At 48.2% G+C, this 16,434-nt stretch overlaps 1 protein-coding gene across 1 annotated transcript in view; it reads left to right on the forward strand.

Moving 5' to 3' along the window:
• The window catches only part of LOC311145326 (tyrosine-protein kinase receptor-like), a gene marked incomplete at both ends in the record, with an annotated part of 112,741 nt that overhangs the window by 95,267 nt on the left and 1,040 nt on the right, over positions 1-16,434 (forward strand). Inside the window, 12 exons of the mRNA XM_084181557.1 lie at positions 3,073-3,171; positions 3,776-3,928; positions 4,186-4,299; positions 6,728-6,914; positions 7,040-7,130; positions 7,909-7,973; positions 8,710-8,839; positions 8,946-9,043; positions 9,137-9,229; positions 9,467-9,568; positions 15,990-16,124; positions 16,266-16,356. Coding sequence (XP_084037683.1) covers positions 3,073-3,171; positions 3,776-3,928; positions 4,186-4,299; positions 6,728-6,914; positions 7,040-7,130; positions 7,909-7,973; positions 8,710-8,839; positions 8,946-9,043; positions 9,137-9,229; positions 9,467-9,568; positions 15,990-16,124; positions 16,266-16,356 — 1,358 coding nt within the window. The remainder of the gene's footprint in view (positions 1-3,072; positions 3,172-3,775; positions 3,929-4,185; positions 4,300-6,727; positions 6,915-7,039; positions 7,131-7,908; positions 7,974-8,709; positions 8,840-8,945; positions 9,044-9,136; positions 9,230-9,466; positions 9,569-15,989; positions 16,125-16,265; positions 16,357-16,434) is intronic.

Below are 16,434 nucleotides of genomic sequence, written 5' to 3' on the forward strand. Positions count from 1 at the left end.
GGGGGTAGAAGCTGTTGAGAAGTCTTTTGGACCTAGACTTGGCACTCCGGTACCGCTTGCCGTGCGGTAGCAGAGAGAACAATCTATGACTAGGGTGGCTGGAGTCTTTGACAATTTTGAGGGCCTTCCTCTGACACCGCCTGGTATAGAGGTCCTGGATGGCAGGAAGCTTGGCCCCAGTGATGTACTGGGCCGTACGCACTACCCTCTGTAGTGCCTTGCGGTCGGAAGCCGAGCAGTTGCCATACCAGGCGGTGATGCAACCAGTCAGGATGCTCTCGATGGTGCAGCCTCAGAATCTTTTGAGATTCTGAGGACCCATGCCAAATCTTTTCAGTCTCCTGAGGGGGAATAGGCTTTGTCGTGCCCTCTTTACGACTGTCTTGGTGTGTTTGGACCATGATAGTTCGTTGGTGATGTGGACACCAAGGAACTTGAAGCTCTCAACCTGTTCCACTACAGCCCCGTCGATGAGAATGGGGGCGTGCTCATTCCTCTTTTTTTTCCTGTAGTCCACAATCATCTCCTTTGTCTTGGTCACGTTGAGGGAGAGGTTGTTATCCTGGCACCACACAGCCAGGTCTCTGACCTCCTCCCTATAGGCTGTCTCATCGTTATCGGTGATCAGGCCTACCACTGTTTTGTAGTCGGCAAACTTAATGATGGTGTTGGAATCGTGCCTGACCATGCAGTCATGGGTGAACAGGGAGTAAAGGAGGGGACTTGAGCACGCACCCCTGAGGGGCCCCCGTGTTGAGGATCAGTGTGGCAGATGTGTTGTTACCTACCCTTACCACCTGAGGGCGGCCCGTCAGGAAGTCCAGGATCCAGTTGCAGAGGGAGGTGTTTAGTCCCAGGATCCTTAGCTTAGTGATGAGCTTTGTGGGCACTATGGTGTTGAATGCTGAGCTGTAGTCAATTAATAGCATTCTCGCGTAGGTGTTCCTCTTGTCCAGGTGGGAAAGGGCAGTGTGGAGTGCAATAGAGATTGCATCATCTGTGGATCTGTTGGGGCGGTATGCAAATTGGAGTGGGTCTAGGGTTTCTGGGATAATGGTGTTGATGTGAGCCATGACCAGCCTTTCAAAGCACTTCATGGCTACAGACGTCAGTGCTACGGGTCGGTAGTCATTTAGGCAGGTTATCTTAGTGTCCTTGGGCACGGAGACTATGGTGGTCTGCTTGAAACATGTTGGTATTACAGACTCAGTCAGGGACATGTTGAAAATGTCAGTGAAGACACTTGCCAGTTGGTCAGCACATGCTCAGAGTACATGTCCTGGTAATCCGTCTGGCCCTGCGGCCTTGTGAATGTTGACCTGCTTAAAAGTCTTACTCACATTGGCTACGGAGATCACATAGTAATCCGGAACAGCTGGTGCTCTCATGCATACTTCAGTGTTGCTTACCTCGAAGTGAGCATAGAAGTGGTTTAGCTCGTCTGGAAGTCTTGTGTCACTGGGTAGCTCGCGGCTGTGCTTCCCTTTGTAGTCTGTAATAGTTTTCAAGCCCTGCCACATCCGACGAGCGTCAGAGCCGGTGTAGTACAATTCACAGTACTGACTCTTTGCCTGTTTGATGGTTCGTCGGAGGGCATTTCTTATAAGCGTCCGGGTTAGAGTCCCGCTCCTTGAAAGCGGCAGCTCTACCCTTTAGCTCAGTGCTTGTAATCCATGGCTTCTGGTTGGGGTATGTACGTACGGTCACTGTGGGGACGACGTCATCGATGCACTTATTGATGAAGCCAGTGACTGATGTGGTGTACCCCTCAATGCTATCTGAAGAATCCCGGAACATGTTCCAGTCTGTGCTAGCAAAACAGTCTTGTAGCTTAGCATCTGCGTCATCTGACCACTTTTTTATTAACCGAGTCACTGGTGCTTCCTGCTTTAGTTTTTGCTTATAAGCAGGAATCAGGAGGATAGAGTTATGGTCAGATTTGCCAAATGGAGGGCGAGGGAGAGCTTTGAATGCGTCTCTGTGTGTGGAGTAAAGGTGGTCTAGAGTTTTTTTTCTTCTGGTTGCACATTTAACATGCTGGTAGAAATTAGGTAGAACTGATTTAAGTTTCCCTGCATTAAAGTCCCCGGTCACTAGGAGCGCTGCCTCTGGATGAGCGTTTTCCTGTTCACTTATGGCCTTATACAGCTCATTCAGTGCAATCTTAATGCCAGCATTGGTTTGTGGTGGTAAATAGACAGCTATGAAAAATATAGATGAAAACTCTCTTGGTAAATAGTGTGGTCTACAACTTATCATAAGATACTCTACCTCAGGCGAGCAAAACCTCAAGACTTCCTTATTATTTGATTTTGTGCACCAGCTGTTGTTTACAAATATACACAGACCGCCACCCCTTGTCTTTCCGGAGTCAGCCGTTCTATCCTGCCGATATAGCGTATAGCCCGCTAGCTGTTTGTTGTCCATGTCGTCGTTCAGCCACGACTCGGTGAAACATCATATATTACAGTTTTTAATGTCCCGCTGGTAGGATAACCGTAATCTTAGGTCATCTAATTTATTTTCAAATGATTGAACATTGGCTAATAGGAATGATGGAAGAGGCAGTTTACTTGCTCGCCGTCGGATCCTTACAAGGCACCCCGACCTACGTCCACGATATCTCCGTCTCTTTCTCATGCGAATGACGGGGATTTGGGCCTTGTCGGGTGTCTGTAGGATATCCTTTGCGTCCGACTTGTTGAATAAAAAATCTTTGTCCAATACGAGGTGAGTAAATGCTGTCCTGATACCCAGAAGATCTTTTTGGTTATAAGAGACGATGGCAGAAACATTATGTACAGAATAAATTACAAATAACGCGGAAAAACACACATAATAGTACAATTGGTTAGAGGGCTGTAAAACGGCAGCCATCTTCTCTGGCGCCATTCTATATTCAGACCTTCTTTGTTCAAAATAAAGATTGGCAATTATAATGTGAGCATATGTTATGCAAGCAATAATAAACCATTGTTATTATTAGCTCAAACATAGACTTTTAGAGCATCAATCTCTTTGAAATCTCTCTGCATGCATTTATCTTTGATATCGTGTTTAATCTAAATCAAGGTGGCGATGCAGCACTGACTGATGACATCACAGCGGGCGGTCAGGATGGCATCTCCTTTGTTAATCCCATGGGGGAGATATTTCTCCAGCCGCTGGCAGGTAAGGCTTTCTCCTCCTACATCAGTGTCACTGGGGGCCAGGAGAGAGGAGAGAGGAGGGAGAGAGCAGAGAGAGAGCCCAGGCCGTAACACAGAGGTCTGTGTCTCTCTACCACCTGACTCTAATTCAGTGGGAGAAGAAGGGATGGGCTCCTCAGGCCTCAGACACTCATTAACTAATTCAGGGCCTCACGGATCCTGTTGATCCTGGCGCCATGCTGTCTGCTCTTTTTTTGCTGATGTAGAGGAACAGACAGCCCCTCAATTCTTTACGGCACGACAATGTCATTTGTGTCCAAAGCATGTGCCGCCAATGCAGCCCGGAATACAAAGCAGTCCTCTGTGTAGTGACAGACATGAGAAAGACACAAACTAAAACAGATCAACTGACCCATGGCCATGCACTTCACAGTGAAACCATGATTTGTTTAAGAATTGAACTCCAGTGTTTGACAATGTTATGAAGAAGAGAAATAACTCTGATTGCGAAACATCTTCTCTTTTTAGTCATAGATATTGCTAAGTTGACCACTGCTTGTGCTACAGCATTCTTATTGTGAGATTCATGTGGTGATGTAACTTCCTCTGTCATCCTCTCCACTCAGCCATGGAGAGCCATGGAGAATGTGAGATCAAGGTGCAGCTCAACTGCAGTCACTGCCAGACCCAGAGCTGCAAACGGGACGAGGACACTCAACTCATCATCTGCCTCTGTCACAACGAGGAGGTGCTAGCCAGTGACAACGTCACCTGCACAGGTAACAGTCAAGGAAAAACCCAAATTTACTAGATGTGTTTTGGGATCATGAATGCAAAATAAACAATTCTGTCCTTGAGAATTTCACAGATCTGCCACTGTGTTTCTCATTAAATGGTACTCTCATAAAAGGAGAGAAATGGAATGGAAGGAACTACCTCTCTAGTAATCCCATTGTATTTGATACATTGTTATGATCTGAGTGGTTCTCCATCTTCCCCTGCTTAACCCTGACCTCTGACCCCCCCCCCCCCCCAGCAGCCCCTCAGGGCCTCGCTCCAGAAGGCCAGCTGTCCTTGTCCCTCATCCTGGCCGTGGTGGCATCCACCGTGGTGACGGTCATCATCCTGACCTGCGCCAGCCTCACCCTCAGTAAGAGACTCTTCCAGTTCTGTGTTGACTCTGTGCCCTCCACCTTTCACCGTCTGTGAGCTGTGAGCTTCTCTCCATGCCAATGATACTGTATTTAACTTTCAGACAATGAAAGCATCATGAAAAGGCAGGAGCTTGGCATTTTAAACCAAGCTGTGGTTTAATGTTTTCTCTTTGAGGGAAATGTGTTGGATGAGAGTGAATGGCGGAAGTCCATGATTCAACACTGCAGTTAAAAGCCATGAAGATATTTGTAGAAAATAGTACAAAAGGTGGCCTTTTAGGAATTGTTGCTTATATCCTCTTTTGGGAAATCCCCATTGACAAAAATGGGTTTGTCTTGTCAGCCCTTGGGCATTATATTTCTTCCAGATATCAAGCCTGGTAGAGACTATACTAAACTGATTTTAACTGAGATACACATACTTTTGGTGGGCGTAAGGGATTACAGTGAGCTTAACCACCTTTCACTCTTGCACTTTATTTCAGACCACAAAATCTAAGACGTTTCTGTCAGAGTGAAGGGGTTGGCTAAGTATTCATTTAGTTGTCTGGCACATTGGGATTGATGATCCCAAGTATGTGCAATAACATATACTGTTTATCTATTCATGCTTAAAATGCACATTGGACAAATCTCCACACCAGTAACAATTCTTACCCTCTATACTTGTTTTATAATCACATGGGTTTATTTTAATTCAAGGTGAAACATGGTTTAATCGCTTAATGCTAATGATTGCACAATACACCTGCTAAAAGGAATGATTAGGGAATTAGGGAAATTACTGCTATTAACCTTTAAATTGTACCTTTGATTATTCTGCTTTGGAAACATTGAGGAGTCAAAGAGAGAATAATAATCTATTATACTAATATTAGTGTCTAACCTCATCTTGCCAATTGGTGATCAATGATCAATATCATAATGAATGCTGCTACTGTGTTATATGTGTACTTTATGTGTGCTCATGCTCCAAAAATGTACCAATTGTCTTATTAATTTTTGGGCCAGAAATGTAGGACAGTGAGGGATTATTTTATGTTTCTCTTTGCACTGTTCCCTTTTTGATGACCGTGTGCTGCAATAAGAGGGGATGGGAATTCTGGCAGTGTAGGACTCTTACTTTCCTGCCAGTGCTGATTAAGGAGTGTCTAACCATGGAGTGTCTTACCATGACAGAATGTTACTTCAGTTTTAAAAGCACTGTGGTAGTGACTCATCACTTTGCATAGGCCCGTCGGGATCCAAGCATTACTGCCTTACTGTGAAATGATCTACTCTAATCCCCTATACTCCTCTCATATGGTGTACATCGCTCAACTGTGGAGGAGTTAATACTAACAACAATTAAAATACAGTGTCAGGATATTAACGGTTAACTACATGTGATAGATAACTTTTGTCCATGAAGGCAACAAACATCCCACTGGGCACAGACGTCAATTCAACATCTATTCCACGTTGATTCAACCAGTGTGTGTACAGTGGGATGGTATAACACTTCACTCCACGGTGAAGCTTTGGTGATGTCAGACAAACTGACATCACCAAATATCAACCTTCCCTCTATGTCAGTATGAGATCCTCATATTTAGAGTTTGACTTGTGCACTAACTGTAACACACTGTGCCATGACTGAAGTGTAACTGTACTTTTTTCCATTGCTAAATAAATAAAACCTGTCATTAACACAAAGCTTCACTGTGGAGTGAAAGTCCCTTTGCGTAAGACCACAGAACTTTCCAATAAGCCTCAGAGGAAGTGATATCAGAGCTGCTTCCTGTCTCCAGCACTGTCAATTCAAAAGGCATACTGTACAGTATCAGTATATAGTTTCACTATATCCTTAACACACAACATGCATAACACACACAACACAACACACACACAACTCAACTCAACCCAACCCAAAAGCCAGATGGTCATGCAGCCCCACTGTGGCCCATGGTGAGGTCCCTTCCAGGTGGAGACAGACCTCAGACAGTTAACGTTGTCTCTTCACCTGAGCTCTCCCCCATGTAGGTTGGTAGTCTGTCCACGGCCCCCCCACTCCTCCCCCCGAGCGTCGCGTCTGTCTGCATCTGCAGCTCGACGTCACGGCAGAGGGCACCTCTCACCGCCACGCATCGCCCCCCAGGGCCCCCACCCAGCCCCCCAGGCAGACTACCAACCTGCATCGGGGCCGCGGGCCGCCTCCACGGAGGGTGAGTCCTCGGTCCTCAACTCACAGACTCACAGCTAGTCACTGACTGGACCAGGGGCAGAGGCCAGAGTTTAGAGGACAGACAGACATCAGGGTAGTGTGTCTGATGCAGGGCTAGTGTGTTGTTATGTCTCTGATAGGTACAGTATAGCAACAGTTTGAAGCAGAGGGCTGTATGACGGTAACCAACACTGTCTTCCTGGTCTCTCTCTCTCCTACAGTATACTACCGTAAGAAGAACCATCTGCACGCGGTCAGGCTGCGTCTCCAGAGCCCAGAGTACAAGCTGAGTAAGATCCGGTCATCCACCATCATGACAGACTACAACCCAAACTACTGCTTCGCTGGCAAGGCTGCTTCGCTGAGTGAGCTGAATGAAGTACCACGCAAGAACATCACCCTCTTCAGGTAGTCCACACATACAGTACAGCTGACTGAGCACTGAGCTATAAGCTATAATGTGCATTACATGATGGAGTGAAGCTCTGGAGTGAAGCTCTTTGTCACCTGTCTGGCTTGGTGTGTGTTTGCAGGGCATTGGGCCATGGAGCGTTTGGGGAGGTGTATGAAGGCCAGGTTCTGGGGATGAATGGAGAGAACACAGTCATGCAAGTGGCTATAAAGGTCAGTTCCTCTAACTTCGGCTCCATAGCTCCTCCATGACTAAGAATACATCAGCACAGAACAGTTGAAATTATATAATTCCTCTTGGGCATTGCATATGCATGAATAGCCAAAACCCAGGAGTAGTAAGAAGATGTTTAATATTGATAACCTTTTGACTAAAATGCTAAGAGTAACTAGGAGTATTCCTCCTCTACGGCAGTTTCTCTCTACTTTTCCTTCATTATATGCACTGCTGGTCTGGTGTATTTACACCTGCCTTAAGAAAGGCTCTGGCTGGGATGTGGACAAAAAAGGTTGCCTGTTTGCCTCTGTGTTGTAAGTAACAGTGACGTACAGACCTATAACCTAACAAAGAAGATCATGCTGGTAACCTTTAAAAAGACTCCAACACTGATCTAAAGGTCATTCTGTGTTTCGCTGTGACACGACATGTCTGTTTGTATCACTTCTGCTTGGAAAAATGCAGGATGCAACTCAAACAATGACTGATTACATTATAATCTAAGAGTAGGTTTAAAATGTAACATCATTGCATCATACATACTGTAGACGTCAACATTGTACAGAACATAATTCATTAATTTAGTAATTCTGCTACATATATTAATTCATTCATAGATTTTCCTAGAAAACCTGGTATGAAAATCAACTGTAATTTCCTTGGGTGAATCAGCTGATGAGTGCATGCCATGGGGTGTCTCTCTCTCTGTATGTGTTCTGTTCTGAATAGGGCCTGACTGGCCTGACTGCCTGTTGGTAACTTTCTGCTCCACAGACTCTTCCGGAGATCTGCTCCGAACAGGACGAGATGGATTTCCTGATGGAGGCCCTGATTATGAGGTGCACTAGGCTGGAACACACAGGGCCTCATCTACTTCCTCTCTCTCTCTCTCTCTCTCTCTCTCTCTCTCTCTCTCTCTCTCTCTCTCTCTCTCTCTCTCTCTCTCTCTCTCTCTCTCTCTCTCTCTCTCTCTCTCTCTCTTGCTCTCTCTCACACACACACACACACACACACACACACACACACACACACACACACACACACAGTAACATAGTGTAATGTGTGAGGCAGGCAGACGAGACCCAAACACTGTCATACTATCACTTAGCGCTCTGCATTGTAATCTGCTGCTATGTTTCATTCGCTGCTTTTTTGTAACCAGCTCCCCAGCTGTTGTTAATCATAGTGAGTCAGGTAATTCATCGCCATCGAGGAAACAGCAGCTGGTTGCCAGAAGAAATCTGTCTCGCCTCCAAATGGAGTTCTGCTGAAAGCATTAGAAAGAATCTTTGTCGAGCAGATGCTGTCGGGCTAAGGCAGGCACAGCAGAGTATATAATAAGCAGCTTGGGTTAAATTGGGGCCCGGAGTGTTTCCTGATGATTTAATAACACTAGACACAGTCTAGACGTAAACACAGACGCATTCATGAATATGTAGATGCCACAATACCACATCAAACATAGCTCGAAAAAACAGTCCTGTACCCTGAAGCCATTGCAGCTGGTGTCTGGCCAACTCTCCTAGCCTGAGGTACAGTAGTGCATTCACCACCGCTGTTCTTGTGTGTCCACAGTAAGTTCAGCCACCAGAACATAGTGCGCTGCATCGGGGTGAGTCTGCAGATCCTGCCCCGCTGCATCCTCCTGGAGCTGATGACTGGAGGAGATATGAAGAGCTTCCTGAGACAGAACCGACCCAAAACGGTCAGTAGCAGAGTGTCTCTCAACTGCCTCAACTGTTCAACGACCCTATGGGTCTGTGTAGGTGTCTGTCAGTAGTAATGGTTTTGTGTGTGTGGTGTTTTTTCAGAGTCAGAGCTCCTCCCTCACCATGCTGGAGCTGTTACACATGGCCAGAGACATCGCCTTCGGCTGTCGCTACCTGGAGGAGAACCACTTCATCCACAGGTTACCATGTCCTCCTACCAAACCATTAACCTTTTGTATACAGTATTCATACTACATAAAGAGTTATTCAATGTTGTTTGTTGTGTGTTTCAGAGATATAGCTGCCAGGAATTGTTTGCTGACCTGCCCTGGACCAGACCGAGTGGCTAAGATAGGAGACTTTGGAATGGCGCGTGATATATACAGGTACACTTAACCACCAGTTCTCTCTGTCCCAATACCATGCTGCTTGCTGCTTCAGTTCAGCATCCACCAAACGTGATCTTAACGCCGTGTGATGTTTCATTTCTCCATTCTGTGTTTTCCCTAGCTGAAATCTTAACGTATCTGTTGGATCAGTCTAGTCTCGCTCCATGCAGTGAAGACTCGAGAGTAGTTATAGAGGAGTTTGAGACACTAACCATGACTCATTCTCCTCCACAGGGCCAGCTACTACAGAAAGGGTGGCCGTGCCATGCTGCCCGTCAAGTGGATGCCCCCAGAGGCCTTCATGGAGGGCATATTCACCTGCAAGACTGACACCTGGTAACCCATTCACTCTATTACATGATGTATCCAAACTGTAGTTGAATGACTAGTAGCAGTACATACAGTGCCTTCAGAAAGTATTCATACCCCTTGACTTATTCCACATTTTGTTGTGTTACAGCCTGATTTTTTTTCTCAACCATCTACACACAATGACAAAGTGAAAACATGTTTTTAGAAATGTTTGCTAATATATTGAAAATGAAATACAGAAATATCTCATTGACATAAGTATTCACACCCCTTTGCAATGACACTCCAAATTGAGCTCAGGTGCATCCAATTTCCTTTGATCATCCTTGAGATCAACTTAATTGGGTCCACCTGTGGCCAACTCAATTGTTTGGACATGATTTAGAAAGAAACACACCTGTCTATATAAGGTCCCACAGTTGACAGTGCATGTCAGGAGCAGAGTGGTCTCCATCATTGGGAAATTGTAAAAATATGGAACTACCCAGACTCTGCCTAGAGCTGGCCGTTCGACCAAACTGAGCAACCGGGCAAGAAGGACCTTGGTCAGGGAGGTGACCAAGAACCCAATGACCACTCTGACAGAACTACAGAGTTATTTTGCTGAGATGGGAAAACCTGCCAGAAGCACAACAGTCTCTACAGCACTTCACCAATCTGGGTTTTATGGGAGAGTGGCCAGACGGAAGCCACGCCTGAGAAAAAGGCACATGACAGCACACCTGGAGTTTACAAAAAAGCACATGAAAGACTCTGAGAGCATAAGGCAAAAGATTTAGTGGTCTGATGAGACAGAAATTTAATTACCGGTCTAACACAATCCCTACTGTGAAGCATGTTGGTGCCAGCATCAATCCCCGCCTTATCTTAGCTCATTGGTCACCATAGCAACACCCACCCGTAGTATGCGCTCCAGCAGGTATATCTCACTGGTCATCCCCAAAGCCAACACCTCCTTTGGCCGCCATTCCTTCCAGTTCTCTGCTGCCAATGACTGGAACAAATTGCAAAAATCTCTGAAGCTGGAGACACTTATCTCCCTCACTAACTTTAAGCATCAGTTGTCAGAGCACCTTACAGATCACTGCACCTGTACACAGCCCATCTGAAATTAGCCCACCCAACTACCTCATCCCTATATTGTTATTTATTTTGCTCATTTGCACCCCAGTATCTCTATTTGCACATCATCTCTTGCACGTCTATCATTCCAGTGTTAATACTAATTGTAATTATTTTGCACAATAGGCTATTTATTGCCTTACCTCCATAACTTGCTACATTTGCACACACTGTATATATATTTTCTGTTGTATTTTTTGACTTTATGTTTTGTTTTACCCCATATGTAACTCTGTGTTGTTGTTTTTATCGCCCTGCTTTGCTTTATCTTGGCCAGGTCGCAGTTGTAAATGAGAACTTGTTCTCAACTGGCTTACCTGGTTAAATAAAGGTGAAAAAAAATAAAAAAAAATAAAATGCTATAGGGATACTTTTCAGAGGCAGGGACTGGGAGACTGGTAAGGATAGAGGGAATAATGCATGGAGCCAAATACATGGAAATACAGAGTGAAAACGACAATCAAATCAAATGGTATTTGTCACATGCGCCGAATACAACAGGTGTATGTCACGAACGTTGAGAGACGGGTCGGACCAAGGTGCAGTGTGAAAAGCGTACATATTTATTAACTAAATAAACATTCAACAAAACAAGAAACAACGTAAACGTGAAGTCCTCAGGTGAAGTACACATACAAGCCTAAACGGAACAAGATCCCACAATACACAGTAGGCAATGGGCTACTTAAGTATGATCCCCAATCAGAGACAATGAGCGACAGCTGCCTCTGATTGGGAATCACACCCAGCCAAACCTAGAAATACACATCTAGATCCTAAACATAGAAATTCTAACATAGATCCTCACGCCCTGACCAAACCAACTAAAGACAACCGGCCTCTCAAGGCCAGGGCGTGACAGTACCCCCCCCCCCAAAGGTGCGTACTCCGGCCGCACCAACCTGACTCATTAGGGGAGGATCCGGGTGGGCATTCAGCCTCGGAGGCGAATCCTGCTCAGGGCGTGACGACCTCTCCCTCTCTGCCTCCCCGTTGCGCCCCTGATCTTGTCTGGACCTCGGCGCGATGCTTCCCCTCTCCTTCCTCCCACAATGCACCAAGCCCTGTCTGGACCCTGGTGTGGGAGACCCCGAACCTGGAGAGGGGCTGACGTCTGGGCCTGGATCGGCAATCCTCCCGCGATGCACCAAGCCCTGTTTGGACCCTGGTGTGGGAGACCCCGAACCTGGAGAGGGGCTGACGTCTGGGCCTGGATCGGCAATCCCCCCACGATGCACCAAGCCCTGTCTGGACGCTGGTGTGGGAGACCCCGAACCTGGAGAGGGGCTGACGTCTGGGCCTGGATCGGCAATCCTCCCGCGATGCACCAAGCCCTGTTTGGACCCTGGTGTGGGAGACCCCGAACCTGGAGAGGGGCTGACGTCTGGGCCTGGATCGGCAATCCCCCCACGATGCACCAAGCCCTGTCTGGACCCTGGTGTGGGAGACCCCGAACCTGGAGAGGGGCTGACGTCTGGGCCCGTATCGTCAAACCTCCCGTGATGCACCAAGCCCTGTCTGAACCCTGGTGTGGGAGACCCTGAACCTGGAGAGGGGCTGATGTCTGGGCCCGGATCGGCAATCCTCCCGCGATGCACCAAGCCCTGTCTGAACCCTGGTGTGGGAGACCCCGACCCTGGAGAGGGGCTGACTTCTGGGTCTGGAGTGGAGCCGCTGACCGGAGCTGAACTGGGCACCGGTGGAGCGGACTGCTCTGGCTCCGGAGTGGAGCCGCTGACCGGAGCTGAACTGGACCCCGGTGGAGCGGACTGCTCTGGCTCCGGAGTGGCGCCGCTGACCGGAGCAGGACTGGACCCCGGTGGAGCGGACTGCTCTGGCTCCGGAGTGGAGCCGCTGACCGGAGCTGGACTAGGCACCGGTGGAGCGTACTGCTCTGGCTCCGGAGTGGAACCGCTGACCGGAGCTGGATCAGGCACCAGTGGAGCGGATTGCTCTGGCTCCGGAGTGGATCCGCTGACCGGAGCTGAACTGGGCACCGGTGGAGCGGACTGCTCTGCCTCCGGATTAGAGCCGCTGACCGTTGCTGGACCAGGCACCGGTGGAACAGGCCGGGCCGGACTGGGGACACGCACCACTGGTCTGGTGCGAGGAGCAGGAACGGGCCAGGCCGGACTGGGGACACGCACCACAGGTCTGGTGCGAGGAGCAGGAACAGGCCGGGCCGGACTGGGAACACGCACCACTGGCCTGGTGCGGGGAGCAGGTACGGGCCGTACTGGACTGGTGAGGTGCACTGGTGACACAGTGCGTAGAACCGGAGCAGGATATACTGGACCGTGGAGGCGTACTGGAGGTCTGGAGTGTACAGCTGGCACAACCCGTCCTGGCTGGATGCCCACTTTCACACGGCACGTGCGGGGCGCTGGCACAGGACGCACTAGGCTGTGAACGCGCACTGGCAACACAGTGCGTATCTCTGCATACCTAGGTTCCTCTATGAACACACGCTCCGTCTGTTGCCTGACCAGCTCCTCTCTCCTTGCTTCCACTACTTCCTTCTCCCTTTGAGCCTCCTGTAGCGCCTCCCTCTGAACGGATAACTCCTGCTCCCTCTGAGCTAACAGCCCCCGTAACGTGGTGGCCTCCTCTCTCAGACTCTCGATCCGCAGGTCTTGGAGGACCTTTAAAATAGCGGCCTCCTCCTCTCTAGTCAGCCCTTTCACGGCCTCCTGCTGTCTCATCGTCCACCCCGTGAGCCCCCCCAAACATTTTTCTTGGGGCTGCTTCTCGGACTTCCTCTTCGGCCGGCACCGTTGATGTCGCCGTTGATCCTCTCCTACCCGGGCTTCCTCCTTCATTGCCTTACCGTAACAGACGGCCTCCTCCTCGGTGATTCTCCCCCAACCGAGGAGGACATCTACCAACGTAGCCTCCCGGGTGTTTGCTCCTCCTGGCCACGCTGCTTGGTCCTCGTTTGGTGGGATCTTCTGTCACGAACGTTGAGAGACGGGTCGGACCAAGGTGCAGTGTGAAAAGCGTACATGTTTATTAACTAAATAAACATTCAACAAAACAAGAAACAACGTAAACGTGAAGTCCTCAGGCTATACACATACAAGCCTAAACGGAATAAGATCCCACAACACACAGTAGGCAATGGGCTACTTAAGTATGATCCCCAATCAGAGACAACGAGCGACAGCTGCCTCTGATTGGGAATCACACCCGGCCAAACCTAGAAATACACATCTAGATCCTAAACATAGAAATTCTAACATAGATCCTCACGCCCTGACCAAACCAACTAAAGACAACCGGCCTCTCAAGGCCAGGGCGTGACAGTGTAGACCTTACAGTGAAATGCTTACTTACAAGCCCTTAACCAACAATGCAGTTTTAAGAAAAATAGAAAGAAGAAAAATAGAAGAGCAGCAGTAAAATAACAGTAGCGAGGCTATATGTTCAGCAGTCTTATGGCTTGGGGGTAGAAGCTGTTAAGAAGCCTTTTGGACCTAGACTTGGCGCTCCGGTACCGCTTGCCGTGCGGTAGCAGAGAGAACAGTCCATGACTAGGGTGGCTGGAGTCTTTGACAATTTTTAGGGCCTTCCTCTGACACCGCCTGGTATAGAGGTCCTGGATGGCAGGAAGCTTGGCCCCAGTGATGTACTGGGCCGTACGCATTACCCTCTGAAGTGCCTTTCGGTCGGAGGCCGAGCAGTTGCCATACCAGGCAGTGAGGCAACCAGTCAGGATGCTCTCGATGGTGCAGCTGTAGAACTTTTCAGTCTCCTGAGGGGGAATAGGCTTTGTCATGCCCTCTTGTCTTGGTGTGTTTGGACCATGATAGTTTGTTGGAGATGTGGACACCAAGGAACTTGAAGCTCTCAACCTGCTCCACTACAGCCCCGTCGATGAGAATGGGGACGTGCTCGGTCCTCCTTTTCCTGTAGTCCACAATCATCTCCTTTGTCTTGGTCACGTTGAGGAAGAGGTTGTTATTTACATTTACATTTTAGTCATTTAGCAGACGCTCTTATCCAGAGCGACTTACAGTTAGTGAATACATATTTTTATTTTTTTCATACTGGTCCCCCGTGGGAATCGAACCAACAACCCTGGCGTTGCAAACGCCATGCTCTATCAACTGAGCTACATCCCTGCCGGCCATTCCCTCCCCTACCCTGGACAACGCTAGGCCAATTGTGCGCTGCCCATGAGTCTCCTGGTCGCGGCCGGCTGCGACAGAGCCTGGATTCGAACCAGGATCTCTAGTGGCACAGCTAGCACTGCAATGCTGTGCCTTAGACCACTGCGCCACTCAGGAGACCAGTTATCCTGGCACCACACGGCCAGGTCTCTGACCTCCTCCCTATAGACTGTCTCATCGTTGTCGGTGATCAGGCCTACCACTGTTGTGTCGTCGGCAAACTTAATGATGGTGTTGGAGTCGTGCTTGGCTCTGCAGTCATGGGTGAACAGGGAGTACAGGAGGGGACTAAGCATGCACCCCTGAGGGGCCCCCATGTTGAGGATCAGCGTGGCAGATGTGTTGTTACCTACTCTTACCACCTGGGGGCGGCCCGTCAGGAAGTCCAGGATCCAGTTGCAGAGGGAGGTGTTTAGTCCCAGGGTCCTTAGCTTAGTGATGAGCTTTGAGGGCACTATGGTGTTGAACGCTGAGCTGTAGTCAAGTCATACCGCCCCAGTAGATCTGTGGATCTGTTGGGGCGGTATGCAAATTGGAGTGGGTCTAGGGTTTCTGGGATAATGGTGTTGATGTGAGCAATGACCAGCCTTTCAAAGCACTTTATGATGATTTACGTTCCAACAGGACAATGACCCCAAGCATACATCGAAAGCAACACTTGAATGGCTTCAGAACAAGAATGTGAAAGACCTTGAGTGGCCCAGCCAAAGCCCAGACTTGAATGCCATTGAAAATGTGTGGAAAGACTTCCCACTCCCCATCTAACTTAACAGAGCTTGAGAAAATCTGAGAGAAAGAATGGGAGAAAATCCCCAAATCCAGATATGCAAAGCCGATACAGACATACCCAAGACGACTTAAAGCTGTAATTGCCACCAAAGGTGCTTCTACAAAGTATTGACTCCGGGGTGTGAATACTTATGTAAATGAGATATTTGTGTATTGCATTTTCAATACAATAGCAAAAATGTCTAAAAACGTGTTTTCACTTTGTCATTATGGGGTAATCCATTTTTTATTCAGGCTGTAACACAACAAAGTGTGGAATAAGTGGAGGGGTCTGAATACTTTCTGAAGACACTGTATGTGTAAATTGGACAGCAGCAGATTTCTCTTATCAACTATTTTAACTGACCTCTGTTCTCCCTCTGCAGGTCGTTTGGAGTACTGCTCTGGGAGATTTTCTCTCTAGGCTACATGCCTTATCCCTGCAAAACCAACCAGGAGGTTCTGGAGTTTGTGACGAGTGGGGGGAGGATGGACCCCCCTAAGAGCTGTCCCGGGCCTGTGTGAGTAGATCAGATTGAGCTTATGGAGAGTTTACTCTCTTGACGGGAGTTTATAATGCATTTAGGGCCGTTGCAAGGCAATATGCAGTTTTAGACTTAAATCCATTATTGAGTCTGCTTTTCTCCAACTCTATTCTGTAGGTACAGGATCATGACTCAGTGCTGGCAGCACTGCCCTGAACACAGACCCAATTTCTCCACCATTCTGGAGAGGATCAACTACTGCACTCAGGTAAATAAAAAAATAGGTACTGGCCCACTCGCAGCCAGGGATGCATTTTCTTTACAACACTCACCATACATATTCACC

Source organism: Coregonus lavaretus (assembly GCF_964263955.1).
Source record: "Coregonus lavaretus genome assembly, chromosome: 18".
In the NCBI taxonomy this organism is placed as follows: domain Eukaryota; kingdom Metazoa; phylum Chordata; class Actinopteri; order Salmoniformes; family Salmonidae; genus Coregonus; species Coregonus lavaretus.